We start from the raw sequence: 16,200 nt of genomic DNA on the forward strand, positions 1-16,200 counted from the left end.
GTCAACATTCTTTTTCTGTCCAACTTTGAACTCACAGAACCAACTTTTCTTCTTCCTCATTTATTCATTCAATTTCTGTTTTCTGGAACAACCCTCCTTCATATATATTTCCTGAAAATTACAATCTACAAAGTTAAAGTCTAATGTCAACAAATATCTTTCGTCTTCTCAACCTTCATAACTCAGCTTTCTGCTCTAATTAATCTATTAGCCTGTGCATCCCCCCCCCCATCCAAACAAGCAGTTATAATAACCAATAGCTGCAAGCTTGACACCCCAAACTGAATCATTGAGAATTTTCTTTTTTATTTAAAGAAATGATGCATGAGGAAACATTTAGTAAAATTTTTGTAATTAGGGCATAAAAATACTCTAAAATACTCCAACTTTGAATTAAAAAAACAAACAAATGGTGGTGTTCCTATTTTATAATGTGGTGGGAACAAATTCAAATTATTATTTAATGGCACTGGATTCACTGCTCGCACGTGCATGTGTTACCTTTGTAGAAAATTTATTAATTCTTAAATCTGATATTCCTATAAGTGTGTATATAATGCTAACTAGTAATGAAGATATAAAAACATTTTTGTTTGTGGGCTACATTATATGCATTAAAAATTAATGAATGCTGCTAAACTAGGTGAGTGCCTGTACTGAGTAAGCTAAATGCCAACAGCAGTTTACTCAATCCATTCTGGTATTAAAAAAAAATGATTCAAATCACTTACAAAAAATTTAAAACAGTGTCTAATTGATGGGTGCATGAATACATAAGACAAACTAGACAGACTAAACAGGCCTCATATAATGAAATTTGTCATTGGAGAACTGATAGTCTAACATCTGTTCCTGTTTCATTTGTAACAACTGGATTTCACAAGTGTAAGTGATAACCCAGCCACTAACTTGAGAGAGAAATTCAGAAGAAGAGAAAAAATGGAAATTTAAAAAAGAGGTGCAATGCACTAGACACCAGATACTTAAGGCAAATGACACTTCAGTAATAACACGCTGATGATTAATTCAACCAATTTGATCAAATTACACTTGAGATCCAATCATGTATTGACAAGATAACAAAATAATAAATAAATAAAAAAATTAATGATTAAAATGAGTAACAAAATCACAGATGCACAGCTGAAACAACCAAAATTATAAGAGAATTTAGCAGCTCTTCAAAGCTTCTCAGATTTTTGGAAGAAGAAATAGCTAAATTTATTAAGCAAATACAATAAACCCCCGCTATTCGCGGTTGCTGATTTAACATAAAATGAAACCTAAAAAAAATGTGAATTTTAAAGCGCCGTGAACATTTTCCGCCATAAAAAAAACATGGGCGTGGCTAAAATTATCTTTCCCGGTCAAAACAGCACTCAGTGGGTGGAGGGAGAGGGGTGACAAAATCGCGAGCGTGGATGTTTCTCGCTAATCCTTGTTCGGTATGTGTTATGTGCTTGCCATGGAAGGTTTCGTCGTTTGTTTTTAATTTATATGCTTTTAAAATTGAATAAATTTATCAATTTATAAATTGATATGCTTACAAAAGTGATAAATCTACCATTTTGCAGTGTAAAACAGACTTTTTCGAGTGTGTTAACGGAAGAAAGTGACTTTATTTGGACAAGTTCTTTCTAACCCGTACAAAAATATGGCTACGAATAACAAGGGAAATGTGAATGTGAAATTATCAAAGGTGATGACATTGGCGAATAAAATTGAGTTATTAGACAAAATTTCTAATGGTGAAAGTGTCTTCTCAGTGGCAAAACATTATAAAATCAATCAAGAAATCGGAAGAAAAAATCCACCATAGTGTCCATGAAAACGTGCTAATTGCTTCAAAAATTTGCTCTGTAACTCGTGATGTTAAATTAGAAAAAATGGAAAAGCTTTAAATCTGTGGATAGAAGACGAAACTCAAAATAAAATTCCGTTAAGTTCACTCATCATTCGTGAAAAGGCAAAAGTCCTTTATGAACACTTTAGTGAAACTGGTGATAGCACTGCCGGGATAAGTTTTTTAGCTAGCAAAGGCGCTAGTTTGAAAGATTTGTTTGAAATTTCTAATAAATATTACATTTAATATTAAATTGTTTCTTATTTTCATTTCGATGCCATATGCTTGCATTTCACCATGTACTATGTACATAGTCATATCATGAAGGTACCTATAATACAACATAGACAAAATTTTAGACTAGTTTTTCTTATATATTTCATACTTTGGAACGGAACCCCTTTATTACTATGGGAGCCATAACTCAGTATTCGCGTTTTCGGTATTCGCGGCATTTCTCAGGAACGTAACCCCCGCGAATAGCGGGGGTTTACTGTACAGGTAATGAGGGGAAAGGACTTCTCCAGCAGCCCCAACCATGATGATAATCAGAAACGTCTTAACACCTTTTTAAAGCAGGTGTTAAGGCATTTCTAATTTTAACTCATGCTCCAATGGAAGCAGGGCAATAATCACTTTTAACCCTACATTCTGCTCTAGTTAATCTATTAGCCTATGTAAAGGAGTGTGTGAAAAATGGTTCTTAATGATAATTAGCAACCATTTAAAAAAAAAAAAAATGCTCAGAACTGTCACAAATATCAATAAAATATTAAAAAGTTAAAAAATATGCCTTTCTAATTAACAAAGGCAATTTTAAAGGTAAAAGTAATTTTATCTATCTGTTTTAACAGATAGATAAAAAAATTACTTCATTTTGAATATATTTATTATTAGTTAAAAAAAAAAAAAAAGCAAATGAAAATACATACTGATAATCTTCATCTTCTTTTTTCTTTGGCTGGTAGTTTTTTACAAGCCTCCTATAAGTGAGAAAGAATTTAGCTTTTGAAAATAAACTTAAAAACACACACAAAAATAAGCATTTTATTATATACATAACTGATGACAAACTTAAATCTAAAACAATTTAATTCTTCTAGAAAGCAATTTATCTTTTTCAACTTTACATACAAAAAAAATTTTCAGATCTCGTAAATATTTGGCTCATATCAAAAGCCACAGATTATGGTTATCTGCAGTCAGATCAAGTCTACAGAGTATGTTCATCCAACTATTCTTGGATGAAACCTAATGAGGAAACTTAGTTTTTATGACTCTGTGGTAGTATATTCAGCAAACTTACTTTTCTCCCACAGAAGTCCAATTTAACAATGGAAAGGGGAGAGAAAATAGTTTAAATATTCTGTGCCTTTATTAACACATGCATAAGAAACCATTTCTTATGGCATATTCAAAGGGTCAGCACAAGTGAGACCATTTCTGCAGTTTAACTATTGAAGAAATGTCAGTCATATAGAACTTATTTGTGAAATTTGAAGACTGGTATATTAAGTTTGATGTTATTAATACTCATATGATCCCATGAACTGGATAAGTCTAATCTTGTTTCTTTATAGAATGTTTATTACTCATCTCAGTGTGATAGTAATACTTGCCCTTTCACTACGATGCTGCCTAACCAGAGGTGATAAAGACAATATTTGCAATACACAAAGAACTAGTCATATGTCCACTGGTCAGTCACTTAATGTCTGGTGTTCGGCATTTATTGTGGATTTCGTAGGATCCTGCTTTTATAGACATAAGTTTATCTCATCTGCAAAAATAACATTTCAATCCTTAAAAATTACAAGGAGAAGTACAGCTTCTTAAAAGTCAAAACTATCTTATGGCAGGGAGTTTTTTTTTTCAGACTGTCAACAAGGGGATAGAGGGCATGATATCAAGATAGATAGAGTAGCTAATGATCAGTGCCACTGCAGCTTCTTCAGGATGACTTAGCTTTGGAGATGTTTGGAAAAGTAGCAGCTACACTTTAAGTAGCAAAATGCAAGGTTTTACACTTGGGAAATAGCAATCTCAAAATAACTAACAGTAGAGGAAGAAAGACATGGGGGTTATGATACAAGCAGATATGAAGTTCTCTGAGGGTAGGAAAGATTGTGGTGTCCTACTGATGATTCATCATATGATAGCCTTCAGAGATAGGGAATTCATAACCCCTCTGTGTATGGCTATTTTAAGACCACACTTAGAATACTATGTCGAGATATGGAGACCTCACTTAAAAAAAAAACACTGAGCTTCTTGAAAGAGTCCAAAGGCAGGTAACTCACATGGTGAGATCTAAAAGAGAGCAACTATATGAGAAAAGACTTCTATTACGTAGGACATAGAGCTGGGTAACCAGGCACCTGACTGAGATCTGTAAGGCCTGAGAGGGAACAGTAAAATGAATGAAGGTGAAATTCTCACTATTATAAATGATTCCATAAGTAGGGGCCATAAATTCAATTATCAGGGGCAAGGTTTAGACTGGATTGTAGGAAGTTTTCTTTTAGACAGCATGTTGTTGATTACTGGAACCTCCATAGGTAGTTGAGGCTAACAGCCTAGAGAAATTCAATGGTCAACTGGATAATTGGACAATATTTGGACAATTCCCACAAGGTGGGAATCACATAATTAGTGTAATTTCTTATTTTTTTAATATTTTTATTGTTTTTTTATTTATTTATTATTTTTATTCTTTATTATTATTGCATTTATTATTATTATTATTATTATTATTTATTTATTTTACTTATTTTATATTTTTTGGTAATGCAGCAAAAGCCTCCTTTCTTACAGTATATGGCTAATACTCTGTTTATGATAATATTTTTTTATAGATTATTTATACATTTTTTCAAGAAGAGAGTAGAAGAAAACTTAGGTACTGTTTCAGATGAGTATCCAAAATTAAGAGGTGGAGACAAGAAAGCCTCCAGTAATTGAGGGGGTTAAAGAATGGCCCCCTTTTTTTTAAGTAACTAAAGAGTTGTGACACTATTTCAATGATATGCACTCTCTGCCCCTAGTTATCAGAATAATCAAGGATATGCAGATTCATTTTGCAAATAATAAGGAAACAGTAAAAACTCCTTAACATTAAGTGATGGACTAATAAAATGCTCAACTACAGGCAAGAAACAACTTTTGAAAAATCAAATGGTATGATATGCTTACCACAGTAATATTAAATTAATCGTTTGTATGAATATAACTAATTTTTTGCGCAATACCTTAATTATTACGTGTAAACATTATAAATGATCAAAACAAAACTCTGCAGAATTCTGCAATAAATTATTGATTAATAATAACCCATATCTTTAAATCTGGCAATAAAATATTTTTGAAAAGCCAATTGTATTGAGAGACAAATTATAATGAGTACTGACAAGTGTTAAGAGTTGGTATTATAATTATTAAGTTATGTATTATTTTAATACAATACACATGAAAGTAATTTTATAAATATTAATGAATTTAAAGAAGTCAACCACAGAACCTGGTTTATTTAGTGCTGGGACATATGATCAATTTGTTTATATTGATTAATATTTATGCAAAAAGAATGTTATTACCTTAAATTTAATGTAATTACAAGTGTTTAGTTTTTTTGAGCTTTTTTTTTGCATTTTTTTTTAATTTTTTTATTTGCTAAGTTACTTTTGAAATCATACTTGTATGCATAACTATTTGAAAACATAAGACTGAAATATAAACATTAACATATGTATTATACAAATATAAATTCTGTTCAGCAAACAATATTTGTACTATTTTACAATAAAAAATAAATTTAATATATTTATTTTAAGTTTTCTGAAAACATCTTATGACAAATACTATGCTGTTAAGAAAATCAATGGTGCACATGCAATATTTTGTATATTTATTTATTAAATTACATAAATATCATATACAGATATATCAACACTGTTAAAAAAAATAATTCTGTAAATTTCTGTGGTATAAAAGAACTTTGTTTTCTTTTAAAATGATCCCATAAAAGCTTGTATGATATCATTCTGAGGACCAGTGGTAAAAATTAGCAACTATGATTTATGAATTTTATGCCACAAAGTAAAAGAAGTGTAAGTGGGTACCTACAAATGTGTAAATTTAATATCACTATTCTAGGGAAAATAATGGATTAAAGAAGTAATACAATATCATTTTGATAGGAGTAGATATATAAGGCAGTCGCAACTTGGATTTGTTAATAGGAGATCACGTCTCACCAAGTTCATTAGCTACTACAAAGTTATTAAAAAGGAACTGTATACAAAGAAAAATTCTGTCATCATATACTTAGACTTTAATAAAGGCTTTAATATTGTGCCATACACATGACTGTTGCATAAAATGGAGCAATGTGGCATTAGTGATAAGTTACTACTATGAATAAAGGGATGATTAAGTGGTGTGAGACAAAGAGTGGTTATAAAAGGTCACTGCTCTTGATAGAGCAATGTGATGAGCAGTGGTTCCACAAGGGTTGGTGTTGTCTTTACTGTTTTTAATATTTATTAACGATACTGAAGTAAATATTTCAAGTTTGATATCTAAGTCTGCTGTTGATACAAAGGTGGGTACAGTGGTTAATGACAGTTATAAGAGCATTCTACTTCAACAGGGAGATGCCAGATAACCTCAGATGGGCATAATAATGGCAATTCAGGTTTAACAGTCATGACGTAGCCGAGTGGTCAGGAGCGTGAGTGCAGTAGCACACGCTCTTTGAGTGGACCTGGGTTCAAACCTGTGACTGCTATACACGATTAATATTTGATTTTATGATTTACTGTAAACTTCACTGACCTGGTGGTCATGCCGGAGTATAAACAAGAACATAAATGCAAGGTATTGCTTTTGGGTAGCAGTATTCCCAGAATAACATACCATTTGAGAAATAGCAAATTCACTAGTGGGATTATGAGGGTAACTGTACAGTCCGACATGAAATTCACTGAGCAGCACAAACAAGCTGCTATAAGAGCCCATGGAATTCTGTCAGTGACAGACATATACAGGAACTTTTCCAGTAGGGATAAAGGGGTGATTATCTTATTGTATAAAGATATGGTTAGGCCACACCTGGAATACTTCATTACAGTTTGGGAAACCTCATTTTAGAAAGGATGCAGATCGTAAGAAAGGGTGTAGAGAAGAGGAGCAACAAAGTTATTTGGGGGCACAAAAAATATATTCTTACCAGGAGAGACTGGGGTTTTGTAAATTAGTCTTTAAAAACTAGGCATCTGCGTGATGACCCATTTGAAGTGCATAAGGTTTTAAAAGGGGTTAAGTAAGCTAAATGCATTTAACATAAAATAGAGGTTAAATGCATCTTTACCCTTTTTCTCAGATGAAGCACACAAGAGGGAGGCATAAATTGAAATTGGAAAAGGAACATTGCAGAATAGATGTGTGTAAATTTGCATTCAGCCAAAGAGTAAACACTGCTGGAATAAACTTTCAGCTAATACTGAGGAGGTGTGTAGTTTGAATAAATTTAAGGAAGGTTTGGACAAATTATTGGAAGGAATGGAGAAATTAAGAGGTTTTTTTTTTTTTTTTTGGCTGATGCTATATAAGCTTTGCTTCTGGTATCACATTCCCAATACTATTGGCAACAAGATACTAAATATTACTAACAGACTGATAAAGCATAAATGTCCTACCTAGTTCCAGTCTACTAGTTTACTACAACAGATTGTATCTGTTAAATAGGACACAAAAACTAGAAGGAATAAATACAAATTACTTGAGTAAACTAATTCCAAACTATTCACTATCATTTATTTTGCTGCCAATGTCTGAGGGCTTTATATGCCTGTAAAGTTATCCCCAAGGTAGCTAGTTTCCAAGCTCTGTAACCCGTACTGTATTTTCCAACATGTGAGAGTCTGTGGCCTAAGGATCTAAACAAAGCATCCCAAATGTGATCTCACCATTGACTTGTATAATAGAACAGTAGCCTTCTGCAAGTGTACAATAAATCACTGATTAGACACCATGCACTGTCTTGCTCACCTTCTTACGCTCGTGATAACAAGTGTAAGAAGGTGAACAAAACAGTGCCTGACTTATCACAACACCCTCTATTTACAACCTTCTACTTTATCCCCCAGTAAATAAGTTATTCTCAAGTTGTTGTTTTCCAAATGTAGAACCTCAAATTTGGCAGCAATAAAACAACTATCATTTTTCCAAAAAATTAGTGATTTGGTAGTCATCTATGAAGCCTGTCAAATCATTCTGAAGGAGATCAGCCTGACTTGTATCATTAGCTATCCTCCTAACCTTCATATTAGATGCAAATTTCAAGATACCCTTTATTCTCTCGTTGATACTATTAAAGAAAAGTAGAAACAAGAGTGGCCCTAGCAGTAAACCTTGAGGGAGCCCACTTATAACTGTGAACCAATCCGAAGCGTAGCCATTGACAATAACTCTTGTCTCCTGTTCTTTGGCCATCCACAATCTAACACAGGATCTTATGTAATCCCAATATGCTCTATTTATACATCAACCTTCCATGTGACACTGCATTAAATTCTTTGCTGAAGTTATATTTTATAATATTAAAATTATTTCTTACTAACTCCTATATGACCATGTCAGCATGGTTTATCATATTGGTCAAGCAAGATTTCCCCTTTATAAAGCTGTGTTGTGATTTTTTAGGATATTTTACCTCCAAGATGATTCTGCACCCTTGACCACAAGACTCCATATTTCATTTTTATTTTAATTTTTTTTTTTAAATTTTACTTAGTGAATAAGGGGAACTGCTACTTGCACTCAACCATATACTTAACATACCAACCTGCTGCAGTAAGAAACATTGCACAAGGCTCCTTGCAAAAAGTTGGTTACAGAAGTATTATCTTACGTGGCAAACATATGAGGGTGGTTCAATAAAAAAAATCGCCCTAACCTACTGCAGAAGTGCTAGCCTATTGATTCTTGGCACAGGTTTTAGTCCTTCTCTACATAGCCACTGTGCAGATTTACACATTTTTCCCATCAATGGATGAGGCTACAGATACCGTTTTTGTAGAAGTGGTGAGATTGGTCTTTGAACCATGACTCTGTCGCAGAAATGAATGTTTCGTCATCGGGGAAGTGGGTCCCCTGAAGAAATGATTTGAGGGAAGGAAACAAGAAGTCCGATGGTGTAAGATTGAGTCAGTAGGCTGGATGGGGCAGTATTTCATATGCACGAGTGGCCGCTTGTGTTTTTGCAATTTCAGAAGTGTGAACCGGGGACCTTTGGACAGCATGCCACGCCTACATGTTTTGATTTTCTCCCATAATTTTGCGAGTAAGTTGGCATAATAGGCACCTGTAATTGTTCTACCTTTTGGCAGGTAATCAGTCATTATTACGCCTTTCCCATCCAAAAACACTGTCAGCAAGACCTTTCCTGCTGACGTTTGGACCCTTGCCTTCTTGTGTGTGTGTGGGGGGGGGGGAAGAACCATGATGTCGCCATTCCATGGACTGCTTTTTACTTTCAGGGTTGAAATGGTGTATCCAACTTTCATCCTGAGTGATTAGATGAGAGAAAAAGTCTTCCTCATTTTTTTGGCACAGGGCTCACAACTCTTGTGATTTCTGTTGTCGATTAACCTTCTAGAAATCAGTCAATAAATCGGGGAATCCATCTTGCACTCAATTTTCGTAAAGGGAGTTGGTCATGAAGGACTGTCTAAACAGAGTCCACACTAATCTTCACCTCCTGGGACAATTCACACACAGATATCCGGCGATCTTCCATGATTAATGATTTCACTTTTCTGATCGTGCTGTCATCAATGGCTGAATGGGGACGACCTGAAATGGGCTCAGATTCTACCGATGTCCTACCACACTTAAACCTGTCTATGCCAGTGCTTCACAATGCCACAGGATGGGGGTTTCATCCTTATATACAGCAGTCATCTCCTCGTGGATTAGGAGATTTTCCCTTCAAGAACAGATACCGGATTACAGCTCTGGCTTCAACTTTGTCTATGATGCTACTTCGTCACATGTTCAGCTCTAAAAGAGAAAAACAAAAAAAAACAAAAATTAAGACACAGGGCTGAAATTTTATACCTTTAGTACAGAGATGTGTATGATGCTACACGCAAAATATCATGATTCTGCAATATGTGGAAGTAGACGAGGGCGATTCTTTACTGAACCACCCTTGTAACAAGTAATTTTCTTTGCGATTCAAAGTTAATCCTGAATCACACTTACAGTTGAATATAATCATATATAATACAGTTGAATCTGATATACAGAGAATATCAGATTCAACAGTACTTAAATTTATTTTTACAAAAAATCATGAATCAATACAAGGTAGATCATGGATGCCTGTTTTCACAAATACAGATATGCATGAAGAGGAACGAACCAAATTTGTAAAATGTGAATTGAATACAAGTATGTAAAAAAGTGCATCATGTAGGAAAACGTTACTCACATAATTATCTCTGGATCTGATGGTGTTAACTGTGACCATTTTTACTAGTTATTGAAAAACTCAAAACTCAGAAACAATCGATTACAGAAGCATTACCAAACAATTAAAAGTAGCCAGTGATTCACAACTAGATTGCTGATCGATATTATAACAGAAATTTGCTGCATGAACAAATATATAAATAAATAAATTTTCAATTTATAATCCAGGATAGTCACACAAGGTCAGAAGAGTTTACAAGATACAGCTTATAAAAATATTACTGCATTTTTTATCATTACATGGATTCAAACACATGGTGTGCATAACTTTGAACTTGTACAACGTGGTTGTTTGTTATTTGGTTTTTAGGAACATTAGCAACTAAGGCCATATTGCTCCGGGGATATGTGGTGGTCATTCCCTGGCCTTTCCGCATCCTCCATATTTGGTGGTCATGGGGTCAAACCCCGGCTTAATCAAGAAGTGTGTGCTATGCACTGCTGCTCCTGCCTACCTGGCTACGGAGGCACCTGTACAATGTGGTAACTTATTATTATTATTATAATTAGCCATATGGTTCAAGGAAGCCTGAGGCTTTTGCTGCACCAGCCCAAAAAAAAATTTGAGTTACCCCTGAGAGAGAGAGAGAGAGAGAGAGAGAGAGTCAGAAATAGAAGGGAATCACCAAGAAAGAGAAGAATGATGATATCCAGCTCAGGACCCTGGGTGTGCCAATCCCATACTCACCAGATGTGAGCCCCTACTTATTTGTAGTCATGCTCCCATACAATACAAGTAATTTCGAAAGTATACTTTACAACTGCATAATTTGAATTTAACAAAGTATATCAAGCATGGAATGAAAGCTGTGGTCTTGAACATCTCATTGTGACCATACCTGTCATGTGGTACATGACCCAACAAAACACAACATCCTGCCACACCTGTTCTTACACATCACATGTTACACAGCTGGTAGCAAATCTGATTCTGTTCTTCAATTCATGTCAATTTACTGGTAATCATGACTGATAAACTTGATCATTAACAAAGCCCCAGAGGAAATAAAAAAATCCAATGGTATGTGTGTGTGTGAGGTGCAGGAATTGTGCTAACCATAGAATAAGACCACCTAATCCTAATTTGTAAATCCTGCATCCAGAGATTCACGGGACATGAAGACAGAAATTATGGTGGATTGTACCATCTTGTTAATTTGTGAATGATGACCTGGGTCATCTTTAATGGAAGAAAATTTTCTAACATGTCAAAATGCATAACATAACTCCAGGGATGGTTTATTCCACAAAGAAAAATGGAATATAAACCATCACATGATAGTGCACAAAACACACTCAACTTAGACTGTTGCACATAAGCTCAACCAAAGCAAGTAGTTTATCACTTTCCCAGATTCTAATAATTTCTTTATTCGTCAGTCCATTCAAATGAAGAGTACACTTGTCACTGATGATGAAATGGCTGATGAAACTTTCATGATCTATCTGTGCCAAAATGCTGACACAAAAATTGCCAAAATGACAAGATTCCCTCTTGTTATCATATGATGATGATTTATAGCATTTACAAGTTATATGGTTTTAGGTTACAATTGTTTTTTTAAAATTCACCACATGGCAGGCAGGACTACTTCAAAGTTAACATCCACCTGATATGTTAATTTTCTACAACTACAGCTTCAAAACAAATTATCATGCTCTTTGCAGTTTCATACTAATACGAATAATAAATTTCACTTGGTATTAGTATTAGTGTATGGTGCAAGGAAACCCTAGGCTTCTGGTGTACTGGGAAAAAAATAAATAATAATAAACTTCCTATGTATCCCCCTTCTCACGTGGTTATCTAGCTTACACACAGTCTTCAAAATTTTTGGCACGTAGTGAACAACTTCTATGCCAGTGATAAATGGAGTGTGTATACTAGGGACTGTTTTCCTATGCCCAACTTTTTAAGCTCTGCATCTACACAAACACATACAAAGATCGAGGGTTTAGGGGGAATCATGCTCTTTGCACTGGGGTCCATATTCCTCTTGACTTCCCTGTGTTCTTCCCTATCATACGCAAAACTTTGCACTGCAGACTTGCTGTTCAAATAAAAAAATGGACTGCACTCATTTTGCTACATTAAAAGTCTGAATTTTATTGTTTATATTATATATGTGCACCAACTACCAGCAAAATCTTGTCTCTTTCTTTCTCTCTCATTAATAAAAACTTAAAGAACACAGCTTTCATTCAGTACCTGTTATGTTATATGTTCAAAATATACAAAACTTAGACATACAAAGCTGCAAAACTATTTAAATTGTCCTGTATGTGCTTAATCTTTATAATATACATTTGATTAACAAAATTTTTTTATATAAAAACATTTTTTCTTGATTACACAGAATTAAAAATTACCTTAATTTTGTAGCATATTCAAATTCAACAGAACATCTGTCTTTGATGAACTGTCCATATTTTTCTAGGAACTCTATACCTCTTTGTGTGTGGGAACCCAAATTATCATACTGATCCTAAATTGAAAAATAAAATCAGTTAATATTTTTTAATATATAATTTAATTATTCTATATTCATAAAAAAATGATCAGGAGAAAGACAGCATACAATGGGTGACAATGTAGGACCAGTCAATTTTTGTTTTAAGATCCCTGCAAGAAATTAATTCAGAATTCTTGTTCAACTGAGTTTTATATCTATGAATTATTTTAAAATATAATTTCATTTTTCTATTTTATAAAAGTTATCAGGAGAATTTTGTGTCTAATATCATAATTACTCCCAAGTTCCTTTCACTATTAACTGCCTTAAGTTTGTTGCATTCAAAGTAATAATAAAATCTGGGATTACTATTATCCAAATGTACAACTTAAATTTAACAATACTGTATTTGACATTTTTCAGGCCAACTGAATAATTTATAATGGCTTTGATGCAGCAGCAGATATCTTGGTTACTATCATTTATCACCCTTCCAACCTTTGTATCATTCCCAAACATTGACATCCAGCCTGTTATGCTTTCATCAATGTTATTAGCAAACATCTGAAACAACTAAATCCTATGGAACTCCATTCAGGACCCTGATCTGGGCATAGCAATAGCCATTTAAAATCGCCCTTTGTATCCTTTCACTTAACCAACCTCTTATACACCATAGTTCCTCCCCACCAATAGTATATAGACATTTATCTGAGATGATATCAAAGCCCTTACTAAAATCTAAATATATTATGTCAAAATTATTTATTCTTTGCATCCAGTCCTTTTTCATGCATGAAGTGTTTCTTATATAATTCCATTTTTTGTCCTGATAATCTGGTGGTGCATCCTTAATCATGGATTACATAATTTTCCCTACCACAGTGATTAATTAAGCTTACAGAACTGTCCATTTCACTCTTGGTGATACACTGGAGATGCATCGACAATCTGCTAGGATTTCATTTAAGTCAAAATATCAGGATATAAAAAACAATCATCTGATCCAGGATCAAGAATCTTTTGGCATCAGCTATCCACATTTGATTTCCACCATAATTATGTCAGATTTAAAAAAAAAAATGGCTTCACTCCATCACCAGCCTGGTTAAAGTATATCAAATACTATCAACTTTCCATCTTGTTACTTGTTCAAATGCTATCAAACCCCAAGGGCTCACATCTTGTGAGTATGGGCTTAGCACACCCAGGGTCCTAAGCTGGATATCACCATTCTTCTCTTTCTTGGTGATTCCCTTCCCTTCTACCTCTTATTCTCTCTCTCTCGGGGTAATTCAGAAATTTTTTTTGGCTGGTGCAGCATAAGCCTCAGGCTTCCTTGCACCATATGACTAATAACTTTCCATCTTATACTTTTTCTCTAAGTTTTTGTATTTTTGGTTTTATCAGAATTCATAGCCAAGTATAACAATTCAAAATATAAACACTCTGTACAAAAAAAGGATCATGGACTGGCAGTTCCTGACTTCTGATCTAATAAAACCAGAAACATGCTGGTGCTGTGCCCACAGAATAGTATTTTCAAAACATTTTTTAACTATTTACAATGAATTTGAATGTTTAAACTATTTAAACCTTAATTAGACATCTAAATTTGGAAATTAAAGGGGAGGTAGGGAGAAACAGATTAAAAAAAAAAAAAAAAAAAAATCAGGGAAAAAACTCAAAAATCAAAACTATCACTAAAAAATATGCCCTCCAAAGAATAGTACAAGAAGAAATCATGTATTAATTGACTAAAGCTTAGACTGGCACTCACCAGAACTCATTTCACACTATTGCACTAACTAATTTTAAAGAATATTTCAGAAATTACCTATGGAAGGACATTTAAGCATGCTGAGATTACCATGAATTTTCTGCAACCAGCAGAATTTTAATAAAGCAAAAGTTTGAAAAAATTAAAATAAAACCACTAACATAAGTTCTGCCTAAACTTGACAAGATATTTAGTATTAGTATTGGTAAATTATGCAAGGAAACAAGCTTACACAGCATCAGCCAAAAAAAAAAAAAAAAACTTCCCACATCACCTGCCCATCCCCTCTAATAATCTGTTTAATTCTTCCTTAAATTTATTCAAATTACCCACTTCTACAACACCAGATGGAAGTTTGTTCCAACAATCAAATATCCACTAGATGAAAGCAATTATCTCCATAACTATCCTGCAATCGTCCTTCCTCAATTTGTGCCCCTTGTGCATTGTCTTAACTCATTTAGCTTTAAACACCTCAATCAAATCGTGCCACAAATACCTAGTTTTCAGATGATGCAATATACATATGAAGTCTTTCTTAGTAAGAGCACCCTTTTTGTATTCTTGACTAATCTTGTTGCTCATTACTGTACTCAGTCCAACAGATCAATAACATAAGAAAGGCAGCTGAGATGGATGGGACTTGTCCAGTTATATTAAAGGAGGTGGTAAAAGAAGTTAGCAAACTCTTAGCCATAATTATGAGAGCATCGTTGGACTCAAGGGAGGTCCCTACGGACTGGAGATGTGCAACAATTCATAAAGGGGGATCAAGGGTGACATGAATAATTACACACCTGTTAGTTTAACTTTTTCCAGGGAAAGTAATGGAGTCACTGGTGAAGGAGCACTGCAGGATCATCTAGATAAGACTGCAGTTAGGATTCAGACACAGCATGGGTTTGTTAAGGGGAAGACTTGTCTGACCAATCTGATGGGATACTATGATGTGGTCACACTAGATGCAAAAAATAATTTTGATATCATATACTTTGATTTCAGGAAAGCTGATACTGTTGCACATGGAACAGTATCTGTACAAATTGGAGCAGTAAGGCATCAAGGACAAGTTGCTGCTATGGATAAAGGGATGGTTGAGTGGGAGAAGGCAGAGAGTGGTAATCAATGGACACTACTCTTCATGGAGTAATGTTAATAGTGGAGTCCCTCAGGGTTTGGTGTCGGGCCCATTGTTGTTTCTATATTTATCAATGATGTCCAAGTTTGCAAATGATACAAAGATTGGCAGGGTTGTAAATGACAGTAATGACAGTAGGCTACTGCAACAGAACCTAGAAAAGTTGGGCATCTGGGCTGAGAAGTAGCAACTGAAGTTTAACATTGGCAAATGCAAATTATTGCATATGGGTAGCAGTAACCCACAGAGTAATGTACCAACTGGGTGGTACTACACTCAGGGTAGTGGAGAATGAAAGAGACCTGGGGTAATTGTGCAGTCAGATATGAAGTTTTCTGAACAGTGCACACAGGCTGCCAGAGCAGCTCATGGGGTCTTGTCAATGATACAGAGGAATTTTGCTAGCAGGGATAAGGAGGTGATTATCCTATTGTATAATGCAATGGCTGGG

General features: G+C 34.3%; 1 protein-coding gene across 7 annotated transcripts in view; it reads right to left on the reverse strand.

Annotated features, from left to right (window-relative positions):
* The window catches only part of LOC150087802 (formin-binding protein 1-like), a 260,095-nt gene that overhangs the window by 161,650 nt on the left and 82,245 nt on the right, over positions 1–16,200 (reverse strand). For all 7 annotated transcript variants that reach the window (XM_090370428.1, XM_090370427.1, XM_090370425.1 and 4 more), the window contains exons 2-3: positions 12,749–12,864; positions 2,776–2,826 (exon numbers count right to left, since the gene is read on the reverse strand). In XM_090370428.1, coding sequence (XP_090226554.1) covers positions 2,776–2,826; positions 12,749–12,864 — 167 coding nt within the window. The remainder of the gene's footprint in view (positions 1–2,775; positions 2,827–12,748; positions 12,865–16,200) is intronic.

This window comes from Mastigoproctus giganteus, chromosome 3, assembly GCF_048544385.1.
Source record: "Mastigoproctus giganteus isolate SK-2022 chromosome 3, ASM4854438v1, whole genome shotgun sequence".
Classification (NCBI taxonomy): Eukaryota; Metazoa; Arthropoda; class Arachnida; order Uropygi; family Thelyphonidae; genus Mastigoproctus; species Mastigoproctus giganteus.